The 16,385-nt window shown below is 42.3% G+C and overlaps 1 protein-coding gene across 4 annotated transcripts in view; it reads left to right on the forward strand.

Moving 5' to 3' along the window:
• The window catches only part of LOC130368753 (mucosa-associated lymphoid tissue lymphoma translocation protein 1 homolog), a 109,520-nt gene extending 93,388 nt beyond the window's left edge, over positions 1-16,132 (forward strand). For 3 of the 4 annotated variants that reach the window (XM_056572923.1, XM_056572924.1, XM_056572921.1), the window contains 5 exons: positions 366-493; positions 6,698-6,838; positions 10,303-10,454; positions 13,193-13,306; positions 13,408-16,131. In XM_056572923.1, the coding sequence (XP_056428898.1) occupies positions 366-493; positions 6,698-6,838; positions 10,303-10,454; positions 13,193-13,306; positions 13,408-13,743 (871 nt within the window). In that variant the 3' untranslated portion in view covers positions 13,744-16,131. Of the gene's footprint in view, positions 1-365; positions 494-6,697; positions 6,839-10,302; positions 10,455-13,192; positions 13,307-13,407 lie in introns of all 4 variants that reach the window. The other variant, XM_056572925.1, reaches the window with a different exon arrangement.
• Positions 16,133-16,385: the final 253 nt, after the last annotated feature.

The following is a 16,385-nucleotide window of genomic DNA, read 5'->3' on the forward strand; positions in this document are numbered from 1 at the left end:
TTACCATCACTTTTCTTCCAATAATATTTTATGAAGTTTGCAACTTCGACCAACACCCTGCCTTGGCGTTCATTGGAGGGGTACCATGGGGGAGATTTATCAAAACCTGTGCAGAGGAAGAGTGGTGCAGTTGCCCATAGCAACCAATCAGATTGCTTCTTTCATTTTCCACAGGCCTCTTTAGAGGCCTGTGGAAAATGAAAGAAGCAATCTGATTGGTTGCTATGGGCAACTGCACCACTCTTCCTCTGCACAGGTTTTGATAAATCTCCCCCCATATGTATAAAGAACCTGCGATCAATACAGTTTTCATGAATGAGGATAGTTAGTTCAAGAAAGTAACTGTTTCCTCCATTCACCCACAGAAGTGAGAATGCAGAAGCATATGAAGTTCAGGATGAGGCATTTAGCTCTGGAATCTTTATGACGTATCTCAAGAAGCACATTCTGAGAGAACTGAAAGTTACACACATGCTCGATGAGGTCCTTGAAGGTAAAACTTATTGTTTTTACATTAAGTAGAATGTAGTAACCTTTAGGCTGGGTTCACATGTTTTTTTTGTTTTGTTTTGTTTTTTTTACATATTTTTATTGTTTTTCAAACAACTTAACAACAGACATATAAAAAGTTCCAGCCGAGCCTCCCCCTCTCCTCCCAGTATAGTCCTGCCAAAGGAGCAGCTATACAAAAAATGAAAGGAATATGCATAATGGAGGGAAAATAGGCCCACTCAGAACAACAACACACGAAGACCACACTACAGACAATTCCATTCACACACATCCAGACATACCCTAGGAGCTCCTCGGTTCCCATTTGGCCAATCTATGTCTGAGAGGCTCCCCGAACTGGAGGATCCGCAGAGACATCCAGCAACAACCATGGAACCCAGACCCTGTCAAATTTTTTCAGACATTTCCTACTGACATAAAGGGCCTGATATAATGGCACATATTTATTAACTAGGGCTATCCTCCGGGCCAGAAGGGGTTAAGACACATCCTTCCAGGCCATCACTATAGCTTTACGCACAAAACAAGAGGAATCGGACCAAAATGCGTCTATAAGAGCCTGTTTCCAACCCATTAATAATCCCAAGCAAACATACCTCTGGCGTTAAAACAAAGGGGAATTCCAAGTGATCCGACAAGAAAGTCATTACCTCCCACCAAAGGGCACAACGCAGGAGCCCAAACTGCATGTAGAAAGGTGCCCCTCTCTCTTCCACACATAAAACAGACCTCTGAGACCCCCATCCGATGTAGTCTAACCGGGGTATAGTACAACCGAAGGACAAAGCTGGATTCAATAAGCATATCCCGAGCACTAACTACCATAGGGTAATATGTCTTAAAGGGGTACTCCGCCCCTAGACATCTTATCCCCTATCCAAAGGATAGGGGTTAAGATGTCAGATTGCCGGGGTCCCGCTGCTGGGGACCCCGGGGATCGCCGCTGCAGCACCCCGCTATCATTACTGCACAGAGCGAGATCGCTCTGCACGTAAAGACGGGCAATACAGGGGCCGCAGCATCGTTACGTCACGGCTCTGCCCCTCGTGACGTCATGGCTCGTCCCCATCATTACTGCCATCATTACTGCACAGAGCGAGGGTCCGGAGCAGCGTGACGTCATGCTGCTCCGGACCCTCGCTCTGTGCAGTAATGATTGCGGGGTGCCGCAGTGGCAAACCCCGGGGTCCCCAGCAGCGGGACCCCGGCGATCTGACATCTTATCCCCTATCCTTTGGATAGGGGATAATATGCCAGGGGCGGAGTACCCCTTTAACAACCTCCTTCCACATGGGTTCACACATGGTCAAAAAAAATAGCAGTAAAATAGGTATAAAAGTCAACAGTAATTTTTATCTAAGGCCGTGTTTACATGGTCAAAATTTTTTAGAATCATCGCATCCTGCATATCTTCTGTTTGAACTAAATGAGACATAAGTTAAAGGGAACCTGTCCCATTTTACATCCATTATGATCTACCAACATCATGTTATAGAGCAGGATAAACTGGATTGAGATATATATATATATATATATATATATATATGTATATAGTATTTTCACATAAGTGAGTCCACCATACAAATTTTTATAAATATTTTATTATATCTTTTCATGTGACAACACTGAAGAAACACCATACAACAGTGTTTAACCCCTTAAGGACTCAGACCATTTTAACCTTAAAGGGGTACTCCGCCCCTAGACATCTTATCCCCCATCCAAAGGATAGGGGATATGATGTCAGATCGCCGGAGACCCGCTGCTGGGGACCCCGGGGATCGCTGCTGCAGCACCCCGCTATCATTACTGCGCAGAGCGTGATCGCTCTGCACGTAATGATGGGCAATACAGGGGCCGGAGCATCGTTATGTCGCAGCTCCGCCCCTTATGACGTCATGGCCCGTCCCCGTCAATACAAGTCTATGGTAGGGGATGTGGCGGTAGTCACGCCCCCTGCCATAGACTTGCATTAAGGGGACGGGCCGTGATGTCATGAGGGGCGGAGCCATGACGTCACGCTGCTCCGGCCCCTGTATCGCCCGTCATTACGCACAGAGCGATCTCGCTCTGTGCAGTAATGATGGCGGGGTGCCGCAGCGGCGATCCCCAGGGTCCCCAGCAGCGGGACCGTGGCGATCTAACATCTTATCCCCTATCCTTTGGATACGGGATAAAATGCCAGGGGCGGAGTACCCCTTTAAGGACTCATCTTAAGGACAATCTTTGTTTTTGCACTTTCATTTTTTTCCTCCTCCTCTTCTAAAAATCTTTTTTGCACCTACAAATCTATTTTGCATATCAGGGCTTGGTTTATGTGTCACCAATTGTATTTTGTAATGGCATTACTTATTTTATAACATAATCTGCAGGAAAACAATAAAAAATTATTTGTGACATGAAATGAAAAAAAAAATGCCATTTTGCAACTTTTTAAGGCTCCCGATTCTACACTGTGCACTTTTCGGTAAAAATGACACATTATCTTTATTCTGTAGGTTCATACAGTTACAGTGATACCCAATTTATATAGGTTTTCTTTATTTTACTACTTTAAAAAAATTATAACTACATGCACCAAAATTTGTATGTTTAAAATTGTCATCTTCTGACCCCTATAACTTTTTTATTTTTCTGCGTACTGGGCTATATGAGGGCTAATATTTTGCGCCGTGGTCTGTAGTTTTTATTGGTATCATTTTTGTTTTGATGGGACTTTTTGATCCCTTTTTATTAATATTTTTATGGTATATGAAGTGACCAAAAATGGAGCAGTAGATCGACGATCGGAAGATTCTGTCGCGATAGTCCCGATCAGCTCTGCTGAGCTGCCGGGATAGTTTTACTTTCAGTTTAGACACCGCGATCAACTTTGATAGCGGCGTCTAAAGGGTTATAGCCAGGCATTGGCCCGATCAGCGGTGCCCGGCATTGGCCGTGGGTCCTGGCTGCCCGTAACAACTGGGACCCACTGGGTTTAACCTGTTCCCCACTCGTGAGAACGGTTTAAACCCCATTAGCGGGATCAGGGCGTACAGGTATGCCCTGAGTCCTTAACCCCTTAAGGACCCAGGATTTTTCCGTTTTTGCATTTTCATTTTTTTCCTCTTGTCTTTAAAAAATCATAACTCTTTCAATTTTGCACCTAAAAATCCTTATGATGGCTTATTGTTTGCGCCACTAATTCTACTATGTAATGACATCAGTCATTTTACCCAAAAATCTATGGCGAAACGGAAATAAAAATCGTTGTGCGACAAAATTGAAAAAAAAAACACAGTTTTGTAACTTTTGGGGGCTTCCGTTTCTACGTAGTACATTTTTCGGTAAAAATGACACCTAATCTTTATTCTGTAGGTCCATACAATTAAAATGATACCCTACTTATATAGGTTTGATTTTGTCATACTTCTGGAAAAAATCATAACTACATGCAGGAAAGTTACTACGTTTAAAATTGTCATCTTCTGACCCCTATAACTTTTTTATTTTTCCACTTATGGGGCGGTATGAGGGCTCATTTTTTGCGCCGTGATCTTAGGTTTTTAGCGGTACCATTTTTGCATTGATAAGACTTATTGATATATTTATTTATATTTATTATGATATAAAAAGTGACCAAAAATGCACTATTTTGGAATTTTTTTGCGTGTACGCCATTGACCGTGCGGTTTAATTAACAATATATTTTTATAATTCAGACATTTCCGCACGCGGCAATACCATATATGTTTATTTTTATTTACACTGTGTTTTTTTTTATGGGAAAAGGGGGGTGATTCAAACTTTTAATAGGGAAGGGGTTAAATGATCTTTATTCACTTTTTTTTTGCAGTGTTATAGCTCCCATAGGAACCTATAACACTGCACACACTGATCTTTCACATTGATCGGTGGTTTCTCATAAGAAACCACTGATCGATGATTCTGCCGCTTGACTGCTCATGCCTGGATCTCAGGCACTGAGCAGTCATTCGGCGATCGGACATCGAGGAGACAGGTAGGGATCCTCCGGCTGTCTTGTAAGCTGTTCGGGATGCCGCGATTTCGCCGCGGCTATCCCGAACAGCTCCCTGAGCTTGCTTTCACTTTCACTTTAGATGCAGCATTCAACTTTGAACGCCGCGTCTAAAGGGTTAATAGCGCGCGGCACCGCGATCAATGCCACGCGCTATTAGCCACGGGTCCCGGGCCTGACCCGCAACGGCCGGGCCTGACCCGCTATGATGCGGGGCTACGACATTGCCCCGCGTTATAGATCGGGAGCGGACTCATGACGTACACGTACGTCATGAGTCCTTAACAGGTTAAGGACTTGGGAACGGGGGCATACCCGTACGTCCTTAAGGAGTTAATGTTGTGTCCCATCTAAATAACTTAAAGGGGAACTCCGGAGGAAAAAAAAATTTCAAATTAACTGGTGCAAGAAAGTTAAACAGATTTGTAATACACTTCTACTTAAAAATCTTATCTCTTCTAGTACTTATCAGCTGCTGTATACTACAGATATACTAGAGAGAAATTTGTGAAGTTCTTTCCAGTCTGACAACAGTGCTCTCTACTGACACCTCTCTCCGTGCCAGGAATTGTCCAGAGCAGGAAAGGTTTTCTATGGGATATGATTCTAATTTGGACAGTTCCTGACATGGACAGAGGTGTCAGCAGAGAGCACTGTTGTCAGACAGAAAAGATATTATCAAATTTCTCTGTTTTATACAGCAGCTGATAAGTACTGGAAGGATTAGGATTTTTTAATAGAAGTAATTCACAAATCTGTTTAGCTTTCAGGAACCAGTTGATTTGAAAACACTTGTTTTCAACTTGTTTCCACCGGAGTTCCCCTTTAACACACAGCCATTAATGGCACACACCCCTAAGTGGAAATATCAAAATTGGGCCAAATTTGCAATTTTTCCTCCATGGTATCATGTGACTTATTAGTGTTACAAGCACTCAGGTGTGAATGGCGAGTAGGTGACGGAAATCTGGTGTTTTTGCTCTCACTCTCCAATACTTGTCACTGGAGTTTAACCTGGCACCCTATGGCAAAGAACTCTCTCAGCATGTAAAAAGAAGAATTGTTGCTCTACATAAATAGGCTATAAGAAGATTGCCAAGACCCTGAAGGTGATTTTATATCTTTGTGGTTGAAATCTCTGATAAGAATAGAAAGAGCAGGGATTTCAATTAAACGTTACAAGTTATAGTGAATCTTTTACCACAAAAATGTATATCAATCTGCTAGGCTCTTCCTGCTCTATACCATGATACAGACAATATTTTCATGGTGACAGGTTTCCTTTTATTGTGGTTAGGGGTTCTACAGCCTAATGTTTCCTTGGTACAGTGACCCCCCCGACCTACGATGGCTCCGACATACGATCATTTCAACATACGATGGCCTCTCAGAGGCCATCGCATGTTGAAGGCAGCATTAACATACGATGCTTTTGTTTGTCGGGGCCATCGCATAAACGGCTATCCGGCAGCGCAGACTGCTTCAGCTGCCACCGGATAGCCGTTTACAGTGCCCTGTGTGCTCCGGTGATGGCCTCCTACCTGTCCTCGGGGCTCCGGAGAGTCCTCTTCACGATCCCCTCCATCGACGGTGCTCTCCATCATCGTCATCACGTCACATGCACGCCGCCCTGTCATCCAATAGGAGCGGCGTGCGTAGTGACGTGATGACAGCGACGGAGAGTGAGGATCACAGGGAAGCAGAGACGTCCGGAGGGTCGGGGACACCACAGGGACACGGCGACAGCGATGGAGGGCGACATTCAGGGCAGCGGTGACGGTCCGGAGCGGCGGGGACAGGTGAGTACAGCTTCCTATACTTTACATGGCACGGATCCCTCAACATACGATGGTTTCAACAAACGATGGTCCATTTGGAACGGATTACCATCGTATGTTGAGGGACCACTGTATAGTTAGACAACATATCAGAGAAACAGATACAGGATAATATATACTGTGATCCTGCTGTTATATGTTTTATGTAAATGATGTCACAAGCACATAACATGTTTAATTTGTATGTTTATGCATCTTTTATGCTAAAATCGAAAAAGAAAATATTGCAAAATAAATCTTAAATGCATGTATAACATTTTCAATGCAAGTCTTATTAGCGACTTAAGGAAAAGGAGTATTTTTAACACTTTTTCTTTCCTCCATGAAGATATTGGCAGTGATCCTTTGGTAGCTGGAAGACAAGTTATGGAAATAAAACACTCTCTGAAAGAGTCTAGAGCTCTGACTGACAAGATCTACTCCTCAGGAAATGAACGGCTGAACAGAACTGTGTGGGACCAGCGCACTAGTAAGTTAAGAAGAAGGTGCCCTCTAGTGTATGCCAGCAGTCCTTCCTCCCTAAGGTTAAAGGGGTATTCCAGGCAAAAACTTTTTTTTATATATCAACTGGCTCCGGAAAGTTAAACAGATTTGTAAATTACTTCTATTAAAAAATCTTAATCCTTCCAATAGTTATTAGATTCTGAAGTTGAGTTGTTGTTTTCTGTCTAACTGCTCTCTGATGACTCACGTCCCGGGAGCTGTGCAGTTTCTGCACAGCTCCCGGGACGTGACATCATCATTGAGCAGTTAGACAGAAAACTTCAGAAGCTAATAACTATTGGAAGGATTAAGATTTTTTAATAGAAGTAATTTACAAATCTGTTTAACTTTCCGGAGCCAGTTGATATATAAAAATTTTTTTTGCCTGGAATGCCCCTTTAAGTTTCTACTTGTTTTTTTGTCCTGCGTTTTTTGGTTTTAAAAAAACGCATGAAAAAACGGCAGTGCAATTTCTGGTGTTTTTTCTGGCTTTTTGCATTTGTATGGAAACTGCACCTTGGCAGTTTTTTTGGGTACCCAAAATTTGTTGGGTACCAAAAAAAAAAAAAGGATTCAGTAGTAATGGAAAAAATGTATATGTATATTTAACGAAATGTATATATTTTATAACAAAATTTTTATTAATTTTTAATAAAGTGTGTGTGTTTCACTTTTTTTCTCTATTTTTTAAATTTTTTAGGTAGTACTACTGCTCTCAGCATGGAACAGGCTGTTCCATGATGGGAGTAATAGTATCTGTACTAATAGACATATTGCCCTGGCTGTCAGTCGTGAGACCCGATGCGATCGTCCATAATATAGTAGAGATGTGGAGCGGCTCTATACAGCGCTCGCATCTCTGCACTATACTCCGGCCAGTGATGTGAATAGAACATCACTCATTCATATTTTTCGCCCAGAGTGGCGCTGGATGGTTGCAGCCAATCACTGCTCTCTGATGGAAATATGAATGAGTGAGTGACTGGCTGGAGTATAGTGCAGAGATGCGAGCGCAGGAGAAAGCCGCTCCATCTCTGCAATAGACAGGACGATCACAGTGGATGTCAGTAGTGATACCTGCTGTGATCTGTTCTTACCTGCAGGTACTACTACTTCCAACATGGAGCACACTCTGCTCCATGCTGGGAGCTGTAGTACCTGCATTAATAGACAGATCGCAGCGAGTGTAATTTCTAATCTGTCTATTAATGCAGGTACTACAGCTCCCAGCATGGAGCAGAGTTTGCTCCATGTTGGGAGTAGTAGTAACTGCAGTTAAGGAAAGATCACAGTGGATGTCACTCCTGACACTCGCTGTGATCTTCCTGTATAATGTATAGATGCGGCGGCCGCTCTTCTATGGTCTCCTTCACTTACGTATATATATATATATATATATATATATATATATATATATATACACCTATTCATATTTCCCACAGAGAGCTGTGATTGGCTGGAACCATCTGGCCAATCACAGCTCTCTGTGGGAAATATGAATATGTGTATATACACGTCAGTGCAGGGGACCATAGAAGAACGGCCGGCCGCATCTATACATTATACAGGAGGATCGCAACAGGCAATCTGTCAATTAGTACAGGTACTACTACTCCCATAATGGAACAATGTGTTCCATGCTGGGAGTAGTAGTACTACCTAAAAAAAAATTAATAATAAAGAAAAAAAGGGAAAACATACACACACTACATTTTTAGGTCCCTCCCCGCCCACATAAATTGATCCCTGTTTTAAAAATGTATAAAAATGTTGTTATAAAAAAGATAAATTTCGTTAAATACAATTTTTTCTTTCACTACAGTATCTTTTTTATTATTTTTTTCAATGGTACCCTATGAAATTTTATTAAAAAAGGTTTCTCCATCACTTTTTGGGATAAAAAGAATAAAAACCGCCGGCAAAAACACCAAAAGTTAAATCCCACATATCGTTTTCTTGCCGTTTTTTCACTCCCATAGACTTCTATGGGAGAACAACGCCACGATTTTGACAAAAAAATTGCCAGTGTCTCAACTCCGCCCCCGTGTGACGTTACACCCCCTCCCATAGACTTGCATAGCGGTGCAGGGTGTGACGTCACACAGGGGCGGAGTCGTGACATCCCGATACTCCGCCCCCATGGTCGGCACCCAGCAGTTTGTGAGCTGGCAGTGCGGCGTGCAGCTCAAAGAGGTGGGTGCCGAATGCAAGATTGCGGGGGTCCCCAGTGGCGGGACACCCACGGTGAGACATCTTATCCACTATCCTTTGGATAGAGGATAAGATGTCTTAGGGCCAGAGTACCCCTTTAACAATCTTTGTCTCATTGCTCTAATTAAAGTCTATAGGGCAGCGAGACAAAGATTGCTAAGAGTCGGGGAGTAAAGAACGCGATCGTGCACTTCTCCCCACTTGTTCTCGTCTCGACCAGTAAAAACTTTTGACACGTCTCTGTGACAAGTTTTTTTTAAATGACAGGGACACTTATATATAGACTAAAATATACTTGCAGTTATAACTAGCTTCTGACTTGCTTACTAAAAAAAAAAAAAAAAAAACTAAATGCTCAGGTGCACATTGCCATGGCTGCAACACAAAAACCATACAGACACAAAAAATACTGCATCACTCTGCAAATGCTGATATATGTGCATATGAATTGTATTACTACTATATTTAAGTTCAAAATGTGTGCTAAGAGCCTCAAGTCTATAATAAATATCACTTTGTGCTGGTCAGTATTTTGCATCAATATTTGAAACTCAGGGGTGCAAAACATTTTGTTGCAGTTTTTTCTGTGTAGGTTCCACAATTTGTTTTTGTCTCTTAAATACTGATGTAAAATACTGACCTAAATGACGTCATGTGTAAGCGGTCTGTTGCATGAGAGTATGTTGAATGAATAGTTCATGGTCAGTGCTTTAATACCAGGTAACATAAACATGCTAACATTACTTTATTACATTATCTTAGCTATGAGGAGCGATTAAAGGAGCTACAATTGTTTAGCCTTGAGAAGAGACGTTTAAGGGGGGATATGATAAACGTATATAAGTATATTAATGGCCCATACAAAAAATATGGAGAAAAACTGTTCCAGGTTAAACCCCCCCAAAGGACGAGGGGGCACTCCCTCCGTCTGGAGAAGAAAAAGTTTAGTCTCAAGGGGCGACACGCCTTCTTTACCGTGAGAACTGTGAACTTATGGACCAGTCTACCTCAGGAACTGGTCACAGCAGGAAAAATTAACAGCTTTAAAACAGGATTAGATACATTCCTGGAACAAAATAACATTAATGCTTATGAAGAAATATAAAATCCCATCCCTTCCCCAATATCACGCCACACCCCTACCCTTCAATTCCCTGGTTGAACTTGATGGACGTATGTCTTTTTTCAACCGTACTAACTATGTAACTATATGTACTTCTGTTTTTCTATGTATTTCAGAAATCCCAAAACAAGTGGTAAAGTTCTCATGTGGAGTTGAAGCAGAAGTAAGATTCAAAGTCGTCTTCTCAAACCTCATCCACACTTTTGCAAAACTGACTCGGTCCCCCTCTCATTTATCAGATGTCAGGATTCTTCTCTACAAAACTACAGTAAGTTGTCATCTAAGCTTATAGAAAACTCAAACAGGAATGCTAACAGGTGTTTCCTAATTCAATACATTTTCAAAAGGGCATTTTTTGCTTTGAAAACCTTTGGTGATAGCATCATAATAAATAATCTATTTTCTTTATCACACAGGGACAGATTTTTAGGTAGGGTACACTGAGTATGTGCCCCAGTTAGGGCTGGGCGGTATGGCCAAATATGTGTATCGCGGTATTTTTGTAACTTATGGCGGTTCCACGGTATATAACGGTATCCCCCCCCCAAAAAATTAATTATTAGCCCAGCGCTGTCCACATCGGAATACTACTCACGTCCCCCGCAAGTGCTGCTCTCCTCGTCCTCCTGTTTGTTGCGGCCGCCGGTGCTGACACTCTATAGCTGTATCCCTATCCCCGGGCTGCAAAAGGTAAGCAAAAAAAACTTTAACGCATGTTCCTACATTGGCCTTACGCTCCTCTTGGGCACGGGAACATCGGAAAGCCGTCAGCCTATCACCGGCCACAGCGATGTTCCATCTCGGCCGGTGATAGGCTGAGCCCACTGTCATGTAAGAAGCCGGCTTCTTACATGACAGTGGGCTCAGCCTATCACCGGCTGAGGCGGAACATCGCTGCGGCCGTTGATAGGCTGACGGATGTCCGACGTTCCATTCCCTAGGAAGCTGGTCCGGACCGACGGGAAGGTGAGTTAAAGTTTATTTTGTTTAACTTTTGCAGCCCGGGCATAGGGTTACAGTATAGAGCAGTGGTCTTCAACCTGCGGACCTCCAGTTGTTGCAAAACTACAACTCCCAGCATGCCCGGACAGCCAACGGCTGTCCGGGAATGCTGAGAGTTGTAGTTTTGCAACATCTGGAGGTTGAAGGCCACTGGTATAGAGTGTCAGCACCAACGGCTGCAACAAACAGGAGGACGAGGAGAGCAGCGCTTGCGGGTGACATATGTGAGTAGTACCCAATGGGGACAGCGCAGCGCTGGGCTAATAATTAATTGGGGGGGGCAGAACAGTGCTCGTGGGTCACATATGTATATGTATATGCTGTTTTTACCAATCCAGTTGTTAAACTCCCATCCTGATTGGAGAAACTTGTCTTTTATTGTGTGTAAGGTAGTCTTGGGCACAAGGCCAGATACCTACCTTGTAGGCTACAGGCCTTTTTTTTCAGCCTCCAACTATAAACTCTGCTTGGAAAATCTGTAGTGTGAACCTGGCCTTATGATTGCCTGCTGAGCTGTGTACACAACACTCATTGAGCAATGTGTATCCAGTGATCAGGAAGACATGGACAGCAATAAATTGTCTCGGCCATCTTTTCGGTTGCCACTGAATCTTCTCTTGCACCTGCACAATTCCTCTCATACTGAAGCTTTTGCAAGGGCATTCAAGACCATCCTTGCAAAGTCACTTGCCAGATATATTTTCAGTAATCCACAAGTGGTTAAGATGACTTCTTGCAGTCATTCAGTGGGAACTTCATGGTTTACTTTCCGTGAATAACAATATGTCCTGGTCATGTGTGTATCCAACAGGTGCACGGCTCTTTACAAGACACAGTTCTGACACATGTACTGTATCACTGTATACTGTAGGTGTGTGTCTGTCACATGATCAGGACTGATTTAGAGTATACAGTGGAGGTTCCTGTTAAACTTTCTAGGTTCCTGTCTTACTCGTGATGATCGCATGAGTTGTTACGAGATCACTGTGATATCTGGAATAAGTTCGGCATCTGTGTGTCCATCACATGACCAGGGAAGATATTAACCACCTTAAACAAGGACATTTTCAACTGAATGTCAGCTATGATCTTTTATCCCTCCATATGGTCCATCCATTTGTTGGCCTATGTGATTTCTAACATACAGTGTTTGTAAATGACCTTATTTGCCAAAAATGACACCTTACAACAACAACAAAAAACTCCTAAGTCCTGACCATTAGTTGTAAACTGTAACCTGCAAACTGTTGTGTCTCAAGCAGCAAAGAGACCAAGATGGAACTCAGGCATTGGGTATAGGGTTTAATGTTATGCAAGGGAAAAAGCCTGGATTGTAAACATAGAATCTAAGCCTGTCTACCATTGCAATTTCATGTATACCATCGCCATTTCATGGGCAGTGTGCTCCAGAGTACCCACATTGTCCATGAAAGGAAAATCAATGCTTATCTCTAACTACCTAAAAAGTTCCTTTGTGTAAATACTTGTGTTCTTACTTTGAACACAGTGCTGCCTTCTGAATGTAATCCTCCCCCACCCCCTTTTCTTTAGATTGTCGGTAGACCATTGCTTATACCAGGGGCTTTTGTGATGTAAGATTTCCCTGCTGTCATCCTGCTACAGTTTCTTTAATTTATACTCACATAGCACCTTGCAAACACAGTGCATCAATAGACCCCTTCTTCCCTTGCATGCCATCTACTGTACTATACTGTGTAAATTATTAGTCCATCACAGTGCCAGGCTGTTCAGTCCACTGCACTTTCTACAGCACTACAGTATGGCATTGCATAGCAGAGAGGAGTAGGTGCTGTGCTGTGACTGGTCAGAATGTAAGGGCGAGAAAGTGCATGTATGTGTGTGTACTACTGGGAAAACAGCCCAGCTCTGGTCCCAGAGCCCAGTTTGGTCTGTAGAGAATGAGAAATGGCTGTGCACCAAGGAGGGGGCTCAATATTACAACTGATTCTTACTAAAATATTTTTTGTCTTGCGCATCAATCAGGATTCCTTGGGATTCTCAAACCACAGACTTAACCCAGTTGATTCCCCTCTGACCATGCAGGATGATGAAGAAGTAGATTGTATGCTTAGGCTTTGTAACCTCCAGAAGTACCAGGTGAGGAATATCCCACAATATTTGTAATGGCCAATGTGGTCTGTTTTTAGTTCTTTGTTCACATAAATTGATCATATGTGTTGTTAATTATTTCTTTTTAGGATAACATCATTATTAAAATTGAACTGCACTGTACAAAGAAGGACAATGGAGCAAGAGTTCAGGAGAATTTAGAGCAAATAATTCCCATCCCATGGATTGCTAAACGGCTGAACAAGACAAACACACCCTGTGGGGAAAGAAAGCCGACTAATGGAGCTGCGGCCAAAGACAGTATTCCAAACCTGCAAAATCAGCTCAATGCCATGTCTATAGACAAAGAAACGCCACTTGCACAACATTTTGCAAATGCCCTAGATATACCATGTCATGGGCACTCAAAATCGAGCAGCGAACCAGAGGAAAATGATGAAGGTGACATATTGCCCTTCTTCTGAACCATGGACTGAAGAAAATCATTGTACTTTCTAATAGGCACATGGGGATTCTGGTGATCAGTGCCAGCAAAAAGCATTCACAATGGTGCGCCAACCATTAGCGTGTTTCCTACAAGACAACTTTGAACTTCATTCCTTTGGCTCCTTCCAGAAGGAATATTAAGAGGTGTGAAAGCATCACGACTTATAGTTCTCATTATACCTATCTTTTTTTATTAACTTAACATTACTGTGCTGGACTGTACAGATCTTGCATCTCTCTTTTTTGAGACAAAAAGTCTTACTGGAAATCAAGTTGTTCAGACATAATATCCAAACTAATTGTGTTGTGCAATTACAATGGTTCATGAGCTCTTTAAAGGGGTATTCCGCCCCTAGACTTCTTATCCCCTATCCAAAGCATAGGGGATAAGATGTATGATCACAGGGGTCTTGACGCTGGGGACCACCACAATCTCACTACAGCACCAGCAGCCAAGCCCCCCTCAATGCAAGTCTATGGGAGGGGGGGGGGTGATGGCCATTATGCCCCTTCCCATAGACTTGCATTGAGGGGGCATGGCTGTGACATCACGACCCTCTGCCCTGCATAGCAAAGTTAGCTCCGTGCACCGGATGTCTAGGATGCTGCAGCCGAGATAGCGGTAGTCCCCAACGGCCTTTGTATAGGGGGTAAGATGTCTAGGGGCGGAGTACCCATTTTGGTGCCCATATTCGACCCAACCATAAAAAGATGCAGTATAAAGATTTTATCTAGAATTATGTTATATTCTAGAAGCCATATCACTATTGCAAAGCACAAACTAAAACCAATGCATGCATATAACTATTGTCATAGGACCAAAACAAATCTGGAGCAAATTTTGCTCATTCTTTAATATTTCATTCTGTCATTCTATATTACATCACATATGTAGCATTACATGTGTGCCAAACAAATAAATAGCCATCCATTTAATGCGTGCAAAAAGCCAGTTCAACCAGATTGTTAGCCACTCTTACAGAATGACACGTTTTTCTTCACGAGACAACCCTTTTAAAGTGTCGTCAAAAAAATGTTTTTATATAATGTAGATAATACCATTATATGTATATTTTTAATATACATTGGTTAAAAAATGTGCATATTTTTGGGTGAAAAAATGCTGTCCCTGCAGCTATTGCCTGTGTGTCTCTATGAGGAGTCCAAATACAGGAAGTGAGGGCAGGACAAGTAGGGCTTTGTACAGACTGCTGGCTTGTCAATCATTCTGTGAGCAGGTAGCAAGTAACAGAGCCTCACTGCACAGAGCCCTGTTTGTCCACCTGTACTTCCAGTATTTGGGCACCTTATAGAGACACACAGGCAATAGCTGCAGGGACAACAATATATATATTTTTTTAACCAATGTATATTACAAAAATACATATAATGGTATTATCTACATTATATAAAAAGTTTTTGGACCAGCGTATTAACAAAACATATGTAATGTATTTGTACTTGGATTGTATACTGCATGAAGACAGGTTTCATATACTGCACAACTGAGTATAAGGTTGCTATACCCAAAGCAAGTAAGTGTGCCCGCTCACCTGGGAGCAAGGTTAACACATCGTCCCACAGGCTGGGAGTGGGGACACCAGTACGAAATGTAGAAAGAAAAGTCTTGAGAAGCCCGACATGCCAGACTTGAAGATATATTGAAGTACATAAAAACACTTACAGAAGAGTGAGAGAGTGAAGGTTGCTATATATTTAGCATCTTTTAGACCTGGCAAGTGAACAATTTAATATTAATCACATTTGAATTTGTTTATGCAGTTCTGTTAGAACAATATTTTAGAGGTAATGGAAAGCGGAACAAATGATCTGTGTATTGCTCTTATGCAGCCAGATGATGGCGACATTCTACTACTACAAAAAAAATACATGTTTTCTAAGGACATGACTCCATAAGAGGTTGAGATGATGCAGATTTTTATTCAGTTAGAGTTACACACTACGATTTTCTGGGAGTCACTTCTTGTAAATAGCCAGTAGCCTCGATATTCATTTCATGATATTTGTTAACTTAATTATGGAAATAAATCTGATATTGAAACTATGTATTGCCAGATGAGGTAAACATTGATGAATAACACAAGGCGACCCGTATTTACTAAGATTCTCTGACCATTACTGCCTACACCCACAACATGTGTGTTTCACTACCACCTGCTCCCACAACATGTATGTCCACTCCTGCCCGTTTCCGCAACATTTGTGTCCTATCCCATCTGATCCTGCAAACATTCTGTCACATTCTCAAGTATTCTAGAGTACAGTAGATGACTATATATTTGCACAGGGCACTGGTGGGCACCTGATGTTCCTGAGTTCACTATTGATGAAAGTCCTCCTAACTCTACGGGTGAACCTGAGTGGCAAAGCACTGTGCCACCAACTCAACAAGTTGATGTACACATACAGCAGAGGGAGGGGTCAGCAGCAGTGCAGCCAAGCATAAGTCACTAGAGGCTGCACAGCATGACTCTAGAGTCCAACTATACTCCATGGGGGAAATGTATCAAAACCTGAGTAGAGAAAAAGTTGCTGAGTTGTGTATAGAAACCAATCAGATCGCTTCTTTCATTTTTCAGAGGCCTTTTCAGAAATAATG

Source organism: Hyla sarda, chromosome 4 (assembly GCF_029499605.1).
Source record: "Hyla sarda isolate aHylSar1 chromosome 4, aHylSar1.hap1, whole genome shotgun sequence".
NCBI classification, from domain to species: domain Eukaryota; kingdom Metazoa; phylum Chordata; class Amphibia; order Anura; family Hylidae; genus Hyla; species Hyla sarda.